Source organism: Strigops habroptila, chromosome 4 (genome assembly GCF_004027225.2).
Source record: "Strigops habroptila isolate Jane chromosome 4, bStrHab1.2.pri, whole genome shotgun sequence".
In the NCBI taxonomy this organism is placed as follows: domain Eukaryota; kingdom Metazoa; phylum Chordata; class Aves; order Psittaciformes; family Psittacidae; genus Strigops; species Strigops habroptila.
Window position 1 is genome coordinate 2,599,620 of NC_046358.1, and position 22,244 is coordinate 2,621,863.

The following is a 22,244-nucleotide window of genomic DNA, read 5'->3' on the forward strand; positions in this document are numbered from 1 at the left end:
AGTACACACAATCATAGATGCTGCTGTACCACAGACATGAGCAGCATTCCCTTTTCTGAAGGCTTAAGAAATTAAAGAGAAGGTTCCTAACAAGTAATTTCACATATCAGAGCTGAGCAGGTTTTAGTGCTTGGACTCTACACGTGAATTCCAAGCATCAGCCTTGAGTTCAAGGCCTTTGCTGGCAGTCAGGGCCTGTGCAGGCCAGAAAATTCAGTTCTGAAACAGATACCAATTACCCAGGACTTCAACAGCTTCTGCAAAACCTCCAAAATAACAGATGAAACCATCAACTTCCTACATTAATATAAACTGTTTGAAAACATTCACACAGAAAACAGACATGCTGCCAAGAGATTTTTAAATTCAGTTTTATTTCAGAAATAAAAGAGGAAGACAACATAATTCATTTAGCAGACACAACCAAAATTAGATTCAGCCTTGCTCATTCTCTTACAAATCTCATTAGTATTCTATGTTCCAGGGACAAATATTCCCACCCATTCATGTGGCTCTTCCAGCTCCCACCTGCCTGATCAGGTAAAACCCAGTTGAACCCCAGAACAGTGTAGGCTATCAGTTCATATTATTTTACTGCATCTATATCACAGATAATTTTTCACAATAGGTTAGTAGATAAATGAGTTGAAGTAGCAGTTTTCTACAACTTAAAGTAACACCACTTTAGTAACTATTCTTTACTTATCTGCCATCACCTCTTGGAATACCACTTCACACTTAAATGCCAAATTAGGAAGCACTCCTATTCAAAATACAACTCAAGACAGATCCAGAAGTGTACTGTATATTAAAAAAGAACTGCTATGGTTTGAAACTTGTATAACACTTGCTTAAGAGCTAGTAGCTGGGCTCTGAAATCCTTTGTTATCATCATTCATGCTTTTTCCAATCCAAACGCTAATGACACAGTATCAGCAGGCCAACAGGGAAAGCAAATATTTCAAATGAGGGGTACTGATGCGCAACAAGGATCTGGCCTAATTACATACACTGATCTTTCTCTTTGACAAGGTTAAGAGGAAGAAGGAAGAGGCAGTGTCCTTATTATAACTTGCCAGGCTTTCAGAAGCATGGTGAATTGCCTGATCCTACCGAGCACACTTCTGAAACTCTTTTAGTCTTGACAGACCAACTTTCAACAATTATGACAAGGGGTTTTTTATTCAAAGCTCCAAGTCAGTTTGGACACTAGTTCCCCCATAACTAGATAACACTTCCCAAAGAATTATCTAAAGAAAAAATACTAGGTGGGATTTTGACCCTTATAAGGTTTAAGCCTTGGTTTTGTTGTATCTTTGTAAAGCACTTGGATGCTGACAACGTGCTTTTTAGGCAACCACTACTCAGATTCAAACAAGCTAGTGTCCAGGAATTCCAGCATTTAACTACTGCACTAAGTTATCAAATATAAACATCTCTATTTTATGACAGTTACACCTATTTAAAGATTTTACTCCAAAACTAAACACAAGAGATATTACTAAGCTAAACTCTGTTGGATCTAAGCAATACTAATGGAGAATGCTTTTCAATCCAGAGGGTTCCAAAATCCTTTGCACTGATTAAATTGCAAATACTAGGCAACATTATAATATGGTTAAAATCAGGCTTCATACATATATCTAGCTATAGATACCAACATTCAGACAGACATACCACTTCAATTAAAGTTTAACTCTGAAAACTAGCTCTGGCTTGATCAATATATAGCAATATCTGATGATGGCAGTAAAATAACAGAATTTCAGGAACCACTGGGAAGAGTTTTGAAAGTGCTTGATCTTAAATTTGGCCAAGATAAAAATATTCAAGCATCTGGAGGTTAATTTCTCAGACACTTGGAGCATTAGTATTTTCCTATTTAAATTCTTACAGATTAGAAAGAACAATTCCCCTTCGCCTAAAGAACTGTAAGATATAATTGATTTAGTTGTAAAGTGTATGCAAAAAGAAAATATCCTTTCCTATCTCTCTTAGGTCATTTATATCCCAACCTAGTGTTAGTATGCAAAGATTATCTTAAAATATATATTGGGAATACAATTTACCTATATTCAGATTAAACTTCGTCATTAGTTTAATTTTGATCATAAGGAATGAGACGCAACTAATATTTTAGTCAAAATATTGCTTATTATTTTACTTCTGAAAGGCCAAAAATGAAATTCAAAGGAAGTGCCTACAAATACATACAGATATTTTATTAGACATATTGAGCAACAGCAACTTTTCAATATGAAGAAGTTTATCCATAAGGATAATCACAGTGTCATTATAGAAGTTCTATTGTGTGATTTAGCAAGGTAAAGTTTTACAATAAAAAAAAATGAGACAGTGTTTTTATTACACTTATGTTTGCTTCTAGAAATGAAGAGGATTTTTAATCATGAATTTCCTTAAAAACACCATATGTTGTCAACAAGCAGTAAAGCACTAGTGTTGAAAGGCACTAGGATTGTTAGCTTGTGTTACTTAGTTTCAATACAGATACAGGCACTTGAAAGCTTAAGAAATTGAGCCTGTAAAACAATTCTGTATTTGTGCAGAAGTTGCTACATTCATTAATCTCTTCCACAGGTTGTCCTGCAGTTGTAAGGACGCAAAATTGACAGAGTGAATCTCTGCAGCACGCTTTACAAGTTGGATCTCTCTTTGGCAGACATACGAGACGTGGACTGCGTGTATGTCCTGATAACATCCTAAAAATAACACAAAAGAAATATTCAGAGCAGGTTCCATTAAAAGTAATTAGGGGAACTTCAGAAAAAAGTGAGTACTTGAAGCAATAATGTTGTTATTCTGCTTAGCAAGCACTGAACCCAGAAGAGGCTTGTGGAAATGTTTCATTACCATTACAAAGAGTGTGTAAACATTTGGTCTGTCTGTAGAATCAACCTGAACACACCGCACAGCACATAGTTATCTTCCAGCAACCTCACAAAAACCCAACTAAAACAAAGTAATTGTACATCGTTGGTTAATCAACATATAATTAAATGTAATTAGAGTGATGTTTCCTCGGTCTGTAATTCTGCATGCACTGACTTCTGCCATTTAAACCAAATGTGAATCAAGACCTACTTCTCACCTTGTTTTAGAAAAGACGCCAAGCTAATTCAGAGTCAGTCAAAATTCAACTACAGAAATCATTAGCGTACCTTCTTCCCACTGTCAGCATTGTATTTGTCCAGAAAAGCCTGAATACGAGCACCATAGTCAGGATGAACATCAGTGAAGTTTTTCACCTAAACAGGAAGACAGAACAGATTCTCTAATAAGAGGCAACAGAACTTTTTCCTCCATTTCAAATGTATCCTTTAACACATTTTCTGCTCTGTGCTCTACAAGCACTACATATCATAAGGAAGAAGTGGATGAAAACTCCTTTCTAAATAATTTAATTCTGACCAGCCAGAAAGGAGCTATGAAGATCTTCAAACACAATTTCTATTACCTCACATAGAGGTTTTTCCTAATATAAACGAAGTTCCACTGGGAAGGATAAAGATCCAATCCCTCCCTAGTCCTTGCTGCCTTATCCTTTAGAGCCAAAACATTACACTGGTAGCCACCCTATTTTTGAAACACATGATGACATCCTTGATGTTCAATGTCAATAGCATTCTTCCTATCAGGAAAAAAGTTACTTCAACAAGTTATTTATGTTATAAATATGTGCCTATTTACATAAGTGTTCTGTATTGATAATTCCCATACAAGAAAAACCCAGAAGTTGTCTTCTCAGTGAAGAATTCCTGATCTTCCTTTCCATAAGCAAACTGCCCAAGTTACTAGACTGCAAGAAAACCCGGAATAAAAAGCAAAGGCTAAAACCCAAACAGGCCACTTACAGCTCTCTTCTGAATGAAGAGTTGCGCATCCTTAAGATGATCAGCAATGTTCTTGCACAGCCTTTGGCGCTCATCCTCCTTCAGCACTTTGGTATAGAAGTCTCGCACCTTAAGATTGGAAACAAAGTTTTATCTTGAAATTCCCAAAAGCAGGGTAATCAGGCATTGGAACAGGCTTCCCAGGAAACTGTCCCTGGAAGCATTCAAAATCTATGTAGATTGAAGCCCTCAGTGATATGCTTTAGTGGTGGTCTTGGCAGTCCTGAGGTAATGATTTGACTTGATGATCTTAAAGGTCTTTTCCAACCTAGTTGATTCTATGATTCTACCTGTAGCGGTCAACAATACTTACTAGACTTTTGAGATTCATTACTACTGAAAAAGGAATAGCTTTCACTTACTGGTCAGGCAACAATTCAAACACTCCAAATACTTAAATTCAAAAGGCAACCAATCTGTGGTAGGGATTTGTTTGTTTTGCTTTGGCAAATCTACTAACAACTCCTTCCAATTCTAGCTTGAAATAACTGTTGCTTACTGAATTAATGAGAACAAATACAGCTGTTGTGGTCCAATTCAGGAATTGACTATCATGCCACTACATGTATACTTTAGTTTGCTTATCTGCAGACACTAATCTCAAGATGACAGGCACAGCCTCTAGATACTGGTGCCCAGAATATGGATGGCAAAGGTCTGTAAGATTTCACTAACTGTCCTGTCAGCAAAATAAATCAGTTATGAAATTAAACTGTATGGAGATCATCTAAGCTCTCATTAAATGAACTTCAGGTTAGCCCAGATGCTTCAGAGAGGAGCCATGGCTGAATGATTCTTATTATTGTTCTCTAAAGCCATCCTATAAACTCAGCTAATGTAAAATAGGCAATATAAAGCCTTTTCATACTTTATACCTGAGTCACATTATCTTCATTTGCACTGTTGAAGCGCTGCACATCTCCTGAAACAGACACGCGGCTCTCCTTCCACACAGGCTGATCTTCTGGACCAGTAAAACTGTTTGGGTAATAGTTTGGGGCACCACCTGAAAACAAAACCCCACAAAACCAAAACAATGAGATACCAGCTCAGATTAAGTCAGAAGACAAAAAATGTTTTTTGCCTAGAAGAGGCATAGCTAAAGTATATCCTTGTTTACTCTCAGGTGTAAAACAGTCACTATTGGGCAAACGCTGACATAACCTGCTGAATAGAGGCAAAGTTTAAAGCTTTAGTTCTGCCTTTCACAACCTCTTGGAAATCAGACAGCAAAGCAGTTTAACAACATGGACTGAGCATATGGAAGTCAATCTTTAAATGCAGAAATGCAGATACAGATTTCTCAAAGACATTTAGGCCATTTCTATTACTTTTAGAATAGATTTTTTTTTTTTTTTTGCCTAGAAGTAGAAACAAAGTTGTAGCAATTAACTTCTGTGAAACCATTTCTCTGGCATATTTCTTCATTTTAAATAGTTAATCTTGTAGAACTTCCAGTAAGTCCCCTGTAACAAGCACATTTCTAGAAGTCTTTAAAGGAATATAAACTAGGGACATTAGTGAATTCATTTGACTGGAGGTGTTCTCCTGCAACCCCCCTTTCTCCTTACAGTCCTATTTGTAAGTTTTTAAACACATCTTAAGCTTCACTTGTTTTTTATATCCCCATCCCAATTCTCTCCTGGATTAATAGAAGAGATACATACCCATTCTAAACAAGTACGTAAAGATGACAAACATTCTACTTTCCAGGAACCAAAGACTTCCCCATTTTTTACAAAATTAAAAGTGATTCTATTTGTAGCAAATAGATGTTACATACATCAAACTGAAAAACACTTATAGTTAAGAGACTATCAACTACTTTAAACAAGACTGAAGTTGTATAAGGAACATCCATGTGCTTCTTTTAAAGTCTTAAAAAATTATGTAGATAATGTATTCTGTAATCTACATGAGCAAGCTTGTGTTTTAGAGCAAAGTTTTGATTCTCCATACTTGTACAAGACTGATGAAATGTCCAGTAGATACATAAATAAGTGATGAAGGCAATACAGCATATTCAGCTTTAAGAATACTTTCAACAAGATCCCTCAAACAGGAGATAACAGGATAAGAGTCAGTACCTTGACAATTAGAATCATAGAATAGTAAGGGTTGGAAAGGACCTTAGCATCATATCAAGAACATAGGGAACAGAGGAATAGAAGTTCACTTTTTGTAGGAAGAAGAATTAATCAGATCCTTAAGGAGGACCAATCTATGTGAGGACTAGTACTATTCGTCATATTCATAAAGTTACTTGAAAAGGGGGCAAATAAATTGACAGCTTAGCCTCTGTGAACTTTACCTCAGTTAAAAATCAAAGCTAGCTATTTATACTGACACAATATGTGTCATGATACCAAAACAGTGGATGAAAATTGCTTTTCTGAAAACAATTTTATTTGCTATGTAATTCACATGGAGAACAGAAATGCATACAACTTTATATACGCACAACTATGGGTTCCAAGATATGTCATTACCTATCACAAAACAGATCTTGAATTCATTTGGATGGGTTGAAGTAAATTGCTTTGATTGCTGGTGAGCGCTGAGTTAAAGAGAGTATTAGGAATGGCACATGGACAAACTTAGGGCGCTCTACAGGAAAGGGCATATGGCAGATTTGTCACAACTGTAGGCAAGGCCAAGTCGTCTCAAAAAGGATCTGGTAATATAAGGAAAGGTACTAAAAGGTTGACAAAGATTATGAGAAGTAAAGAACAGTTTTCACATAAGAGATACAAAACAGACTGGGAAGTCTGAAGTCCAGGAAGTTACAGTGATGTTTGAGCTGGGGAAAAAGTCAAGAGACACTGAATGGTGGAGGAGACAAAAAGTAGCATTTCTTACAGTATAAGAAGTTAGTAATATCAAAACCCCCCCTGTGTTAATCAAGTATCTTAAACCCCCTGTGAGCAGAAAAGAATTCTACAAGGACATGCATAAGCCTAAAGATATTTTCATTAGTACCTTGGTTGTCAGAAATACACATTGGTCCATCTCTCTGGTAATTGGCCACACGAGCTCTGAAGGGGCAGTTCACAGGAATTTGTAGATAGTTGGGTCCCAGACGGTGTCTATGAGTGTCAGGATACGAAAAGAGACGACCCTAAAACATTTATCACAAACATTAACTACTACTTGCTGAAAGAGATCACTCGAGTGATGTATATGCCAACTCTGAGCACTATACATATGTGCTCCGTTATTTACTGAACTGAATCTGAAGCTGTTCTAGTGACATCTGGATGCCAAGACAACAGACTTATTCTGGCCATGAAGTTTGTGGGAGCAAAAAGAGGCAAAACAAAAGAACCGCATGACAGTTCACAAAATTATCCTGTTAAACTGTTAAAATACCTTCTTATTTCCATGGATATCATTCTCTTTTTTATTTCCATTTTGGATGAGCACATCGAATGGTGATTTAACAAACATTAAAAAACAACCACCAAAAAAAAAAAAGTTAGAAAATCAGTTTCTTTCCACAGGTCAGGTTTACTGCTACTACATAAACAGGGGTTGCTTTATAAACAGCAACGCAAATGTAACTCTTTTCAGGTGAAATCTTACAGGCATTGTAGTTTACCTGCAGCATTTTGTCAGGGCTGGGTTCAATACCAGGTGGCATGTTGCTAGGATCAAATGCCATCTGTTCTACATCTACAAAGTAATTGACAGGATTCCTGTTCAGGACAAGTTTTCCCACAGGAATGAGGGGGTAGTCCCCATGTGGCCAGATCTGCAAGACATAACACACATATTAATATCAACACTATAATAGTACTATACAGCTTAATTACTGGGCAGCATTTACCCAATTTAAGTCTTAAGAAAATACATTACTAAAGAAATTAATTTTTTTGTTAACCTTGAGAAATGTCTTATTTTAAGAAGTCTTTTGCAATTAACACAAAATACTAACGCAACTTATTTCATCATCCCAGCATAATCTCAGCTGCACTTGACTACTTAAATGAAATACCCAAAGGCACTTGAAAACCAGCCTAGGAATGCAATATCGTAGGTGGAACTGGTAGCATGATTGTTTCCAGCTACTTCCAAATGCAACCAGCTTAACAAGCCTTTTCTTTGCCATCTTAACTTGTACTTTCAAGTATAAAAGTCTTTAGCCATTTTGGGAGGGGAATATCAGAGGGGGAAAAAAAAAAAAAAAAAGAGTAATACAAGTTGACCTTGGTATCTTTCACCAAGGCATTCCTTGGAACAGTAATTCAAACTTGGACAAAATCAGACCAACAATCACAAGCAACATTAACAACACTTAAAAACTAGAGAGGTCAGGATGTGACTATATGATCAGAGATCACGCTTCTGAAGCACAATGCAGTTGTAATCTACAGGCCTGGAATCAAGCTCTATCCATATTTCACTGAGGAAGAGTAACATCAGATATATATAATCCATATAATTTCATCTTCACAATTTCTGATTCATGATGACCCCATAATAAAGAGCACACTTAAAAACAGAACGGAAGAAAAAAAAAAAGGACAGATTAACTTTATTGATAGGAACTAGTAAGAAAACAGTGCTACTCCATGGAAACTGCTACTCTTACTAGATAAGTTTAGTTCTGGCATTTTGATCTTATAACCTTTTTTAAACTAGCTAAAATAGAATATTCACAACCATCTCCAAGATACCTTAGTTAAATCAAAAGGATTAAATGGAAACTTCTCCGCTTCTTCAAATGTCATAACTTGTATGTAGAAAGACCATGATGGATAGTCCCCCTTGGCAATGGCATTGTAAAGATCACGTATTCCATAATCGGGATCAGTAGAAGCCAGTCTTCCTGCTTCTTCAACGGGAAGGTTTTTGATGCCCTGATCAGTCTAAAAAGCAATAAAAGCAGTAGCACCAGTTACAGCATGCAGAATTATTTCAGAAATCATTAACAGGAATATACTCTAACAAGACTTATAAACCAAGAATGCAACTGTTCATATTCCAATATCCAATAATTTGAGTTGCAAATAGTAGTACATTCAACAGCTGCCTTCCAGATAAAAAGTATTTCTTTGATAAAAGTGAAATAAATATGTAATGTTATACTGCAGAACACAAGACATCAAACTTGAAGGTCTGTTCCCTGCAGCACACCAAGCAAAGAGCTTTCCCCTCACCCCTTACGGGACAGAGTGTTCCTTTACTGTCCCATCATCCCACCCTTTCCTACATATCACGTTCCAAACAAGTGATAAAACGGTTACAACCCTCAGGGCTGAAAGTTCTGGATTCTATATGAATCTCCATTTCTCACCTTCCACCCCCATTCCTGTGACATCTTTAGCACTAACTAAAATCTCATTTTAAAAAGCTTTTGACAAGCTGAAGGCTAAAAGCTGCTATACAATCCCTCTTAGTTTAACATATAGGTTCAGATGAAGTCTTGCTTCAAAGGTAGATTCCAGCCTCCACCAATGTCTAATGATGTAAGAAACTGGACGGCCTTTAAAACTTTGAAGGGAAGTTGTTTTCAAGTGAGATATGCTGATGACTGCTTTCTCAGAAAAGGGTGGAAGTTCTGTAAGGTTCTGAGAGCCTCAGCTGCAGAGCTCTTGTAAAACAGAGTTTTTATATTTCAGTATACAGTCAAGTCCACGTTAAAAATACTAGATCAATGTGGCTCACATCCAGAAAATAAATGGGAACAAACCCTATATCCAGACTGAGAGAACTTCTACTTGAAGAAGCTGCACCTGAACTACTGTGTAGCCATGAACATTTAACAGGAACATACCACACTCTGAGTAGAACACAGTTCCAAAGGACTAGAGGATTCGTGCATGTGCACCGAATGATAGCAAGGGAGTCTGACAGGAAGTTCTTGCTCAGCCTCACACCCAAAACATCTAGTTGAGAGCTCAGCACACAAGTAGACAGAGTTCTTCAATAACAAGAGATAACTCCCCAAAGAAAAGCTCTGTAGAGTCTAGTAAATACCTACTGTGTCATAGCAGGAACACTGACACCCACTGTATTTGTTAAAGGCATGCAATTGATAGAAAATATCCCACAGACCTTTTTGTTTGAGTCTATGCACTAACAAGTCTCTTCTGGCTTAAACTTGACAAGTCACAAAACATCTTTAGACAATCTATTTAACCTGTTTTGTTGATTTTATAATTTAGCCAATGTGATGTATACTTCCAATAGATAACTGGAAAAAATATCGATACCTTCGCATGGAATTTGCAGTAAACTGCTCTTCCACTAGCATTAACCAGTTTAAAAGTATGTGATCCATATCCATTCATATGACGATAACCATCTGGAATACCACGGTCACTAAACAAGAAAGACACCTAAAGAGAAGAATCAAACAGTATTAAGGGACTCACCAGATCAAGGATAAAGTGCCCATTCAAGACAGAATTTGTTTCTTGCATTAATCTGCATTGCTGGAAGCTATCTTAACATATGAATTCCCTAAGGAATTTCTAGTTTAAGAGTATTAAATAAGACTGCTTTGGTTTTGCACAAAGAACCATTGTGAATTAAACCTATGTGAGGTTTTATGCCCACACAAAATATTCGGTCAAGTACAAGGCATTAACCTAGTGATAATGTCACCAATTCCCCTGCAAGCATGCAGCAGGTAAGCATGGATAATTTGAGTTATAAACATAAATGACGTTTCTTTGCAGGTTAAAGACAAAAATCTGAAAGTTGAAGTCTTTGACAACTCCAAAGTCTTCAAGCTGTAAAAATACCACCATGCAAACATATTCAAAGTGCTGATTTTCTTTAGATTTATGATCACAAACAATGCTTGTGGTACTACATCTGTACTGGAAGGCTTCTGTTCGAACCCATTTTCTTTAAAATAAATACATAGAACTGCATTTTTAATTATATATTAGCTTTTTTTGGATAACATTTAGGTACAAATACACCTCTGAACAATTAGAATTCACTGTGAATTCTAGTAATTTTTTGAGTTGATCTTATGAGCAACACAATACACAGCTTTAAATAAACCGCTATGTTATAGCATGACTTTCCCAGTCCTTTACTGTTCTCTAACATTAACAGTTTGTCATCAGCAGTTTGTCATGAGTATCCCTGCTGCTTCAGTGATAGAAAACTTACCAACTTCCCCTTCATCCCCACATAAAATATGAAAATGGAAAAATCCCACCCATTTCATAGTCATTAAAAGAAGAAAGCCGAGATACACGTACTAATAGCCTTAAGTTACTGTTGGCCTTTCACCTTTATACTGTTCCTAGAACGTTACACAGACATCTATATAAAACACAGAAACATGGAAAAGAGATTAAAAAAAAATATGTTGTCATAACACAATTTTCTTAATCATACAAGAAGTCGTCAAAGGAGAAGCTTACTTGATGCAAAGACTCAGGGCGAAGACTCCAGAAGTCCCACACCATGTCTGGATCCTTCAGGTGAGTCTGAGGGTTCCTCTTTTGGCTATGGATGAAGGATGGAAACTAATTTGTCCAGAGAGGAGGAAGGGGGGAAAAAGAAGTTCTTTAAGACCTCCAAATTAAATGGGGTATAGTAAGCAACTTCTGGTACAGAACAAGACAACCAGTTTTTTCATTACACTTAACTGTGAAAGGAACAGCACACAAAGATGAGACAAAGTTGTAAGATCACTGAAAATATCTTCTACTGTCATACCTCTCCTGTAACCAAATTCATTCACAGACCAGTAAAAATGGGGTGAAGTGAAACATTCACAGTTAGGATAAACAGACTGTCCAAAGCTAAAGAATGCTTTCATTTTGTGACCGATGAAGAGAGGTAAATCTTTCCAAATCTGGATATCTGAACTCTACTGAATATCTGACTTGTAAATGAATACATAGATACTATAAAATATCCTTGCAGAACTCTTCCACCCAAGGAAAGTCCCATTACTTATAAAGTGCTGTTAAACTTACACTAAAAGACAAAAAAAGTCAGATTTAATAAAAAGAATTTGCAAGAAGTTTGTAAAGTGAAAAGTTTTCCCCTCCTGCAATAGCCTCTGAATGAAAAAACTGTCTACAGAGCAAAACAGCCAGTTTGAACACCAGTAAAACTGGTCAGATCTGAAGTTAAAACCATGGTAGCATACTTATTTACCGGCTGTTCTGTGACATAGGCACTAGCAAACACAACTAAATGTATGTGCTATTTGCAGTATGAAACACATAAGTAATTAAGCATTAGTTCTTAAATTCATTTTATTTAAGTAACATCTTTTCAAGTAAAAACCATTCAGACTATCTAGCAAACAACAAAGTTAAAGTGTGTCAAAACAACATGTTTTGCTTCTCAGTGAAGCAAGAACAAGATAGGAATGAACTTTTGGACTCTTTCAAAGGACCTTCCTCTTTCATGCTTACTCACCAACATTGCATCCCGAATAAAGAAGATGGGAGTATTATTCCCCACAAGATCCCAGTTACCCTCTTCTGTGTAGAATTTCATTGCAAAGCCTCGAGGGTCACGAACTGTATCAGCTGACCCAGATTCTCCAGCTTGAAGAAACACATGAATACAGAAGTGTTATGATAGGAAACACATACAGATTGTAAGCCTAAAACCACAGAACTTGAGGATATGCCATAAAATCCTAAAAGGGTGGGGTTTATCAATTTACATCTTCAATATATTAAGGAATTTTTGGCATATTTTCAGTAATACTTCAGGCATTGAAAGTTTCCAAAGTGAACAGACACCCACCCAAGCATTTGGGTCACAGTTAAAAGGGAAAAAAAAAACCCAAACAAACAACAAGTATATCCATTTGAATCAATTCAGAGTGGAATTTGCATTATCAAACAGAAAACATTAGATTGTAAGGCTGAAACATTAGTTTCTGTGCTTCAAATGCCCGTGTGAAAGCTCTCACATTTGGAAGGTAGCAATCTAAATAACGTGCCTAATAAAAAGGGAACTTCATATAGAAGAGCTGCAACCCTTTGAATTCCCCTCCTGCTTTATCCAAACCAGTCTTTTCAATGGGTAACTTTATACCAGAGCAGAAGTGCCTACCACAATACCTGAGCAAAAGTGTCCCAGAAATATCCAGGAACAGCTAATGCTAAACATAGTGATGAAATAACAAGGACACTGATTCTCTCCTTAAAATAATTGTGTAGTACAGTAGAGCTAGGAAGAAACACATCAAAACAGAACAGGGAAAGGGAAGGTAATGATGCAATAATCCACTGCAGCACACACAGGTCAAAATCAGCTGCATATCTTTCCCCTGGTATAAAATTCCATGACCCCTTCAGTTTTGGTGACACAGAGAAAAGCTGGTAGGCTAAAACCAGCAGCTCCTTAAGCCTTGTTGAACAACAACTCTCTCTGCAATACTACTTCCAGAACTGAATCCTCCTTAAGACTTTTAAATGAAGTAGTAACATATATTTTGAGAGATCTTTTTTTACCAAACAAGATATGGATCTTAATGTGTGTTTTAATGAATATAATTTAAGATTTTGCTAGTTTATGTATTCAGCTCTAAGAAAAAAGAGTTTATTTATGGAAGATTGTTTATTTTTTCTTGCCTCATACTTGCTTTACAGCATTCATCCCCAAAACATTCCCACAGCATAAGAGGTTATAGGTATTAAACTTTCAAGTGTTAAACTGCAGTATGCAACGGCTGATTATGATCCATCCAGACTAGCTTTCTGCCAGAAAAACTAGCTCAGGGTATCCTTTCTCCCACACTCCATACAGAAAAGTATCTGCACAGAGCTCTGACAGAAAGATGCAGAAGCTGCTTAAGAACTTATAATTTAAGTGAAATCCACAGAAGAGGAATTGGTTGGCAGAAAGTATTGCAAATTACTTTAAGTACTCAATAATAATGTAAGTATTGCCATGAGTATAACTGGTACACATGTAAGAAGATACACAATAGCTTTAGAGCCTTACCAACAGTAGAGAACCGGATAGCAATCGGAGTTCTTTTTCCAATGTGTTCAAACACTTTTGCCTTGCAATACTGGGTAATATCATGAGTGACTTCAAAATAACCAAAGGCTCCTGAAGGAAAATAAGTTCAGGATATCAGATCTAGATACCTTCTTTCCACTCACAGCGGATCTGCTATTCTATTGTGGTCCCACATACTTAAAGTCAACAGGAAACATGGAAATACACCAGGTTAAATACAGTTTCTATTTTTGCACTAAAACACTATTTTCACAAAATAGGATTTACTTAACACAATCTACTATCTGCGAAGTGCTCACTCTCCCTCCTTAACTGATCATTAACAGTTCCCAACAGCAATACAAACTATACTTCTACTGTGCAAAATAACAAGTTAGCTTTTTGGATACTCTTCTGCCAAGATTTGCATACTTATCTCAGAGCAAGACAAGTATTTCTTTAATGCTGGTACATGTTGCAGAATTTTGGTGCACCTGGAAGCTGTATGAAGCAACAAAATTCTTCCCACCCCACAGACGTATTTTTCCCACGTACATTTGCATTATAAATTCAGTAACATATTTTCTTCTTACAGGACAATACACAATAATAAAATCAGAGGTGCCAGTTCTACCTTATTAAGATCAATAACAAATTTTAAAATTGGTTGGTTCAGTTTAATTTAAATATTAGATCATCATCTTGCTTTAGCAGACACATTAGAATCATAGAATAGTTAGGGTTGGAAAGGACCCTAAGATTATCTAGTTCCAACCCCCCTGCCATGGGCAGGGACACGTCGCACTAGACCATGTCACCCAAGGCTCTGTCCAGCCTGGCCTTGAACACTGCCAGGGATGGAGCATTTACCACTTCCTTGGGCAACCCATTCCAGTGCCTCACCACCCTCACAGTAAAGAGCTTCTTCCTTATAGCTAATCTAAACTTCCCCTGTTTAAGTTTGAACCCATTATCCCTTGTCCTACCACTCCAGTCCCTAACAAAGAGTCCCTCTCCAGCATCCTTGTAGGCCCCGTTCAGATACTGGAAGGCTGCTATGAGGTCTCCACGCAGCCTTCTCTTCTGCAGGCTGAACAGCCCCAACATTGGATGATAAAGACAAGAATCCCTACCAAATAACATGAAAACAGATATTAAAATAGAATTGGGCAAGTCTTCCCTTCCAGAGGAATAGGGTACTATGGAGGAACAGATAGAGGAGGCAGAGATTACAATAAATACAGCAAAAATCTAAGGGCTATAACTATGGGGGTTTTAATCATTTTTTCAGTGGTTTGAGTTTTGGCATTGAGCTCTTTTAAACCAGGCCTTACCACTGTTGTTGATACAGAATTATTTCTTATAATACTAAATTATAGAGAATATAATGCAATTTATCTGTCACAATCTACATATTAACTCAAAAGCTTTTCAAAGTCTAATTCTACACCAAGAAAAAGTATGTGTTTTGAAACATACCTGCCCCTTTTGCATGCACAACTCTTTCAGGAATCCTCTCTCTGTCAAAATGAGCCATCTCATCAGTGAAAACAACATCTTGAACAAGAAGAGGGCCACGTGGCCCTAATGTCAGGAGATTAAGCTTATCCCCTATGGGGTTCCCAGCACCAGTGGTCAAGACATCAGGTTTCTGAAAGGGAGAGAGAGTCAATATTTCAACAGCAGAAATTAAAACTCCTCTATATTTAAGCCACACAATGCGCATGCCTGTTCAACCACTACATGTCACAAGACATTAACAAGTATATAGCAAAATGACAAAAGGTTCTGGAACTAGTTACAAAGAATACAGATGTCTAGCTACATCAAAGTATTATGTCTGGGGCTATTTAACAAGGTGAGTCCAAGTCACGTATCATCCAAAGATGTTTTCATGGTTCAGAAGCATTACTTAAGACTATCTATCTTGCTTCAAGAAAAATATAAGATGTCAACCTTAAAATGGTTAAGGTTCAGCCTGCCCTCGCCTCAACAGGAAAGGATAGGGAGAGCTAGAAAAGGAGTAGGTGCTGGAAAGTAATAAGGAACAAAGGAGAGGAAGAAGGTAATGTCACTACAGGGATAGATGCATAGAGAAAGAGCTATAGTCACACAGCAGGAGGACTAAAAGGGGATACCCATGATTACTGTTGGTCTGGAAGAGCTGTGGAAAATACAAGACCACCTGAGGAATCATCATTCTAGACTCCTAACCCATGGAAGGACTAAGATTAACAAAAGCCCTAAGCAGCCCTACTGCCAACAAATGTCCTGTCAAAAGGATGAAAAACTATCCTTTTGATGTTTTTTTCCCCCCAACATCATTATTTCCTTTAAAGAAACTGCCTGAGACATCCTTTCTGCCTCCCTTTCACACCAAATTTCAGTTAACTCTTCTCATAGGCAACTTAGAGCTGCAGCATCTTGTACTGTAGGAGCGACCCGGTCCAAAACAATTTCAAAGAACACTTTTTGGAACTCTGTAGCACTATAATCAAGTGTAATTCCACTTTCTTAAAACAAATTGCAGTAGAAAAGACTTTATCTCAATCACATATAGGATCATACGCTCCCCTAAGGCGACAGTCCTGTTTTACTGTAGAAAATGTAGCAAGAAGAGTACATCAGCTCCAGAGACCCAGTGGTCACAGGTGTCAGCCTTTCCTGGACTACATACATTGTTAAGAGCCAGGGCAATGCTCACAAACTACTTCGAACAGAAGTTAGTACAAAGGAAAAAGAAACAAAAGGTTTGCAACAGGGTGAGCTCAAATATCCGGGTCACAGATAATGACCAGTTAACATTAAATCCATGGTCACAGGTTGCACTAAACTGACATCCATCCACATGGGCTCTCTATCCATACCATCCTACCCTCTTCTGCCAGCAGCATCCATGTACCTGAATCATGGGAAATACAAGAGGGAACCCACAGAGGCAGGGAAAAAAAACAATTATTCACATCCACAGCCAGAATTCTGGATGAGGCAGTGTATACAGGGAGAAGTACATACACCTTTATTTAACTCATGTACGTGAATAACCACATAAAAGACATTTGATAGGATGTCAATGTGTTCCTACTAATATGCAATACACACTACTCCAGCTGGCTTGAATTCCCAAAATATCTAGGTGCTTTATTCTTCATTCACCACTTTGTTAGCATAAAGCTATAAGAATAAACTCAACTCCTTCAGGATGCCTGAAATCCTAGCCAGCAATGAAATTTGTACAAACAATTAAAAGAAACAACATATATCCAGGTACGAACAGGAACACCATGTTCAGAAAATCACAGGGAAGTTACCACTTTAGCTTTATTTCAAGTATTTTAAAGGAACATCTGCTTAAATCAAAACATCCACTAATTTGCCAAAGGAAATATGCAAGAGCAGAAACTGTTCTCCATATTCTTTCCACTGCTTATATATCACATGCTTCCTACCTGATATTTTGCTTGGCTTTAAATGAGCCAAAGGAAACTATTCCACTGCTCACTTTGAGAAATCACCTAGTTAGACCACATGGGAAATTCTCCCATCCCTTATATTTGTATGCATTATGATGTGTGCTTTATTACGTTTTAGCTATCATCTTAAACTAGAAATGGCTTAAAAATTGCCATTACAAATTAACTTTCTGAATTAGAATTTAATTTCGTATATTAAAGTAAGTAGGACACCATCACATTCAAGGAACTTTAGGAAAATGCTCATTCATCCATTCCATGATTCAGTCTGGTAAGTATAAAATAGTCTGCTTTGAGATAATCACCCAACACAAAGTAATATTACCAGCTAATTCCAACTGATATTAATTTGTATTAATAATAATAATGATACAAATATTATCAGCTCATTATCCTGAGCCATTTACTGTACTGAAGTATGAAAGCTATGAACAACCAATCCTGAAACCTATTCTGAGCCTCTGCTTTGAAAAGCCCTTTCTTAGAACACAGCAGTCTGCAGATGCTGAGCCTATAAAATGCTCACAAAGAATCATAGAATCAAGCAGGTTGGAAAAGACCTTTAAGATCATCAAGTCCAACATCACAACAGTTTTAATTAAACGTTTCAGTCAAGAAATTTTTTCAGAGTTTGCTTAGGGAGAACTACTTTATTTTTAACCCAGCTTCCAGCATTGCCAATATTTTTCTTTTATTTTCATTACTTTTGCTGACTAAAAAGCTCCAAGTTTCTCACAGATAAAACCCAATGTATTAGGTTTTTTAACCATTACTTGATTTTTTTCATATTTATGACTGTCATACTCATTTAAGACAGGTGAGTTCACTGTAACCTAATGAAAAAGAACAGCTCCTACCAATGGCATCCTAAACTTCTGCATTTTCCTCTCCAAGCTCCTTGTGTTCATTACAGACATTTCTATCCTTCCCACATGTTCTATGCACACAGACACCTCCATTTCATCCTCACTCTAAGGCAGCCTGTGACAAAACCCCTGTGTACAGCTTCAGCACTATTTATGAATTCTTACTACTGTAATTCCAAGAACAGCAAACCTGGGGACTGGTGACACTTTTTTAACATGAAAAATAGCTCTTATGACTCTTCCAGTCCACACAATGATTTTTTTTAAGTCACTAAATACTTATCTCATCTTAAGGCAGTGACCAAGTTTCACTCAGCCAACTGAAAAACACAAAAGTTATGTTGAATTAGAGTCCTGTTTATCCTGGAGTTCTCCATAAGCAGCCCAGTAGGTTTAACCAGACAGTGGTAGGACTGTAATGCATATGCCTACACCTTCTCCTTTACAAAGGCCTTACAAAAGCCTGGTAGAAGACAGGAGGAGGGGAAGTGTATCCATAATCTTCAGGAAACTTTGAGTCCCGATTCATCTATGCCTTTATAATACCTATGGTGTGACCACCTCAAGGGTAGAAAAAACTCTGCACACTAGTTGTAAACTACGCATGCAACAAAAAGTTTTATAGAGATACCACAGCCCTTCTCAAACCAACAGGCTATACTGTTGCCTAAAAACCACTTTTTACAATGCTAACATTTAAGACTACTAAAAATAGTAGCTAAAACCACAACTTTTTGAAACTAAGCATATCAAAGAAACCCTACAGCTTTGTGGTTGTTCAGTCTCTTTTGTGTAGGTAGACTTTTGAACACAAAATTTTGGGGTTTTTTAAATGGTAAGATATAGTCACTTTAGTTTCAGTATAATGGTATGTAGGACACACAAAATAAGTTCCATCAGTGTAAAGGGAGAGGGGAAAAAAATAAAAAGACAGTTTTAAGAGGAATTCTCATGCTGCTTCTGGACTTGAGTTTGTTTGATGCTTGTATTTTCATACAGTTGGGAGCTGCATACAGTCAAAACCTTAAAAGATAAGAACTTTTGAGTCTGCGTGTGTATTGCATTACAGCACTAACCTGTCATGACAGAAAGAAGGGAAACAAAGCCAGGAGAATTTTAGTCACAGCTGTTGTAAACACCATACATCAAAGTACATACTTCCAGGCATTACTGATACCTTGTACCTTAATACAAGTCACTTTAAAATTCTAATAAGTCCTCCCTACTCTCTATCTTAAGGTCTCATGACTCCTTATGCAACACAGACTTTGGGTTGCCTCCCAACCTTCAAATTAACTTTGGCCTGTATTCAAACACTGCTTTGTTACAGAAAAGCCACCATCTATACAAAAAAAAAAAAAAAAAGTATTACTCATAGTACAAAAAGAAAATATTATGACACATGCTAGAATAGCATGAAGTTGCAATTCATCACTGGAAGGTAGTTTTCACACAGTACCTTTTACAAGCAAGGAGAAAAAAAAACACAGTCAAGATGACTAAGCAACTATGAAGAGTGGGAACGGAGGCATCCACTTGTGTCTTGTAAGACTGCTGCTTGTATAACCAGCAGAAAAACTATTTCATGCCAAATACATACTTCTGTCAGAAAACACATAGTAGACACTGTCACAGTGACTTGACAAAGAAGGGAGATCAACTCTTGCAGCATTTGTACATTTACACAAATATTTTGGGGTATATTCTGTATCTTCAGAAGATTCGAATGCCATGCTGTTGATTACATCTTCTTCTGAATTCAGTCGACCACTTGCCCCAAACCACTTCATCCCGGTCAACAAGTCTCCACGTATTGCTGAATGCACTTTAGCTTTTATCTCATTCCCTAGTTACATTTTCACTGGCTTCTACCAATACGACAGAAGAATCGAAAACATGAATAGGTGTTTTGAGACGGAAAAGATAAAAAAAAACATATCGCTGCCTAGGGACCTGCCCGCTGAGGCTTAGACAAATCCCGTTCCTGCCCAAAGGAGAGGCTGCGGCCGAGCAGAACCGCCGAAGTGGCCCTGCCAGTAGCGCTGGCCGTCCCTGCCGCTCCCGGCCAGCTGCCAGCAGCCAATCCCTCCGCGCCCGGTTCTCCTGGGCACGGCACCAAGCCCAGAGCTCCGCGTTAGGGCCGAGGGCGCCTCGTCCTCCGTCGCTGCCCCGCGGGACAACCCGAGCCCGGCTCCTCCGCACTGCGCTCCGTCCCAGGCCGGAGGAACCCCCCGGCTCTGCACCCTCCAACACCGGGGCTCACCCGCTCCCCTCAGCACCCGTGAGGGAGGCAGCCCCGCCCGCCGCCCCACTGTTTCCCCACCGTCCCCCTCGCCGCAGGCCGGACCGTTACCGCCCAGTGAGGCGAGCCGGCCTGGCAGGACAGCGGGCCGAGCAGCGAGCGGGGTGCCGTCCCTCACACCTCACCGGGGAAGGAAAGCAACACCCGCCCCGCGGAGCCTCGCCAGGTACCTGCGAGCCCCGCTGGCTCCGCCACTGCTTCAGCTGGTCGGAGGCGTCGTCCCGGTTGTCAGCCATTTTGCAAGCTTAGGAGACCCCAAAGACAGGAAGGGCAGTGCGGAGAGGAGTGAGCGTGGAACAACCAGCGGGACTGTGCTCGCCACCAGCGAGGAGGCAGCGCCAGAGAGGTCACCCTGGGGAGAACCACCGCCGCCACCACCGCGCCCTGCAGCACCAGCGGGTAGCGGGAGATACCGCTCCTACAGCCTCTACCACAGCACCTCGCCCTCCCCGCGCTACCTCCTCAGCCAATAGCTCTGCTCCCAGCTGGCAGCGAGAGCTGTGATTGGGTGAAGGGAACGTCAATCAAGCTGTGTGAGGCGGTGCCCGCCGCCTCAGGCTGAGGGGGATGGCGGAAGGCGGGCTTGGGGTTGTGGTGTTCTCTTGTTGCTCGCTTTTTTGTGTAGTTAGCTAGCATGGAGGTGTATAAGTAACTTAATTTTTGGTGTGTGTTTTCAGTTTTGAGATGTTGGAACACAGCTGTTGGTGTGGGAGAGGTTAATCGTTGGCGTAGGAAATTACAGGGTTAGGGCATCGTGAAAACTGCAATTACTTACGGAGTTTCGGAGGCAGGGTTTGTTTCAGAGGGAAAAAAAAAAACCGTTTTAAATTGCAAAATCAAAGTTACCAAATGTAGAGTTAAGTGTTCGTTCTCGTACTGTACCTCAGATGAGGCACAGGTGATATATTAAACAGTGGTCATAATTCATATGTGCCCAATTGTAAACAGTATTTCTTTAGAGGCCTGAATTTGTTACCTTAAAAAAAACAAAAACAAACCAAAACCACTTCTGATTTAATAAGAACACTCCCTAGGTTATAGTTACAAATTATGAGATAAATACAATTCTCCCGTTGGGCAGCTGTAGCACTACAGGTGACAGAAGTAGTTTACAGGCAGTTGTTTTTCCTATTTCTGAGGTAAAAGCCTTCAGCAACATGAATAATCTATCTGGAACTGTTAGGCTGCGTGACATTGGGCACTGGAAAGATGGACGAGGATCTCTATCTACCAGTTATTCTGTGGATTTGCATTTCAGTGTGTATTTCTATACGGCATTCCTGGCCCCAGACAGGTGGATAAGACTACATATATATGCTAGAAAACTAAAATACGCAAACCTTTCCCCTTATTAGCTCTTTCCTAACGACAATGATTGGGGGTAATCATAGCAGACCTGTCCAAACAAAGAGAAATTACCCAAATGTGGTTTGCAGAAGTACTGGTTTATAAAAGCGACTGAGCCAGCAAGTTGTGTGTGTGTGTGGTGGTTTGTTTCCTTCCCCCCCCCCCCCCCCCGCCATTCTTTATCAAGAATCCCAGTATGGTTCTTTACAGAATGCATAGTACAACAGTGAAGCAGTGTAGCTCTGTTTACCCACAGCCTGTAAGAAAGAAATGAAAAGGGGAAAAATGCTTATGTGCCAGACTATGACTACATTTTTTTCTCTTAACAGACACAAAAAATAGTGTAGCAGACAATTAATTCATCTAGTATGTGTTGTTATGCATTAGAAGGCTATACCCATGTATG

At 38.6% G+C, this 22,244-nt stretch overlaps 1 protein-coding gene across 1 annotated transcript; it reads right to left on the minus strand.

The window, feature by feature from the left end:
- Positions 1–355: 355 nt before the first annotated feature.
- CAT (catalase) lies at positions 356–20,957 on the minus strand. The gene is made up of 13 exons (XM_030481461.1): positions 20,662–20,957; positions 15,330–15,501; positions 13,851–13,961; positions 12,309–12,439; positions 11,297–11,401; positions 10,127–10,252; positions 8,588–8,779; positions 7,510–7,662; positions 6,891–7,029; positions 4,787–4,917; positions 3,873–3,980; positions 3,180–3,266; positions 356–2,720 (listed from the first exon to the last, which is right to left on the minus strand). Exons 1-13 carry the CDS (start codon positions 20,725–20,727, stop codon positions 2,655–2,657), a joined length of 1,587 nt encoding a protein of 528 aa, XP_030337321.1. The 5' UTR covers positions 20,728–20,957; the 3' UTR covers positions 356–2,654.
- Between the last annotated feature and the right edge of the window lie 1,287 nt (positions 20,958–22,244).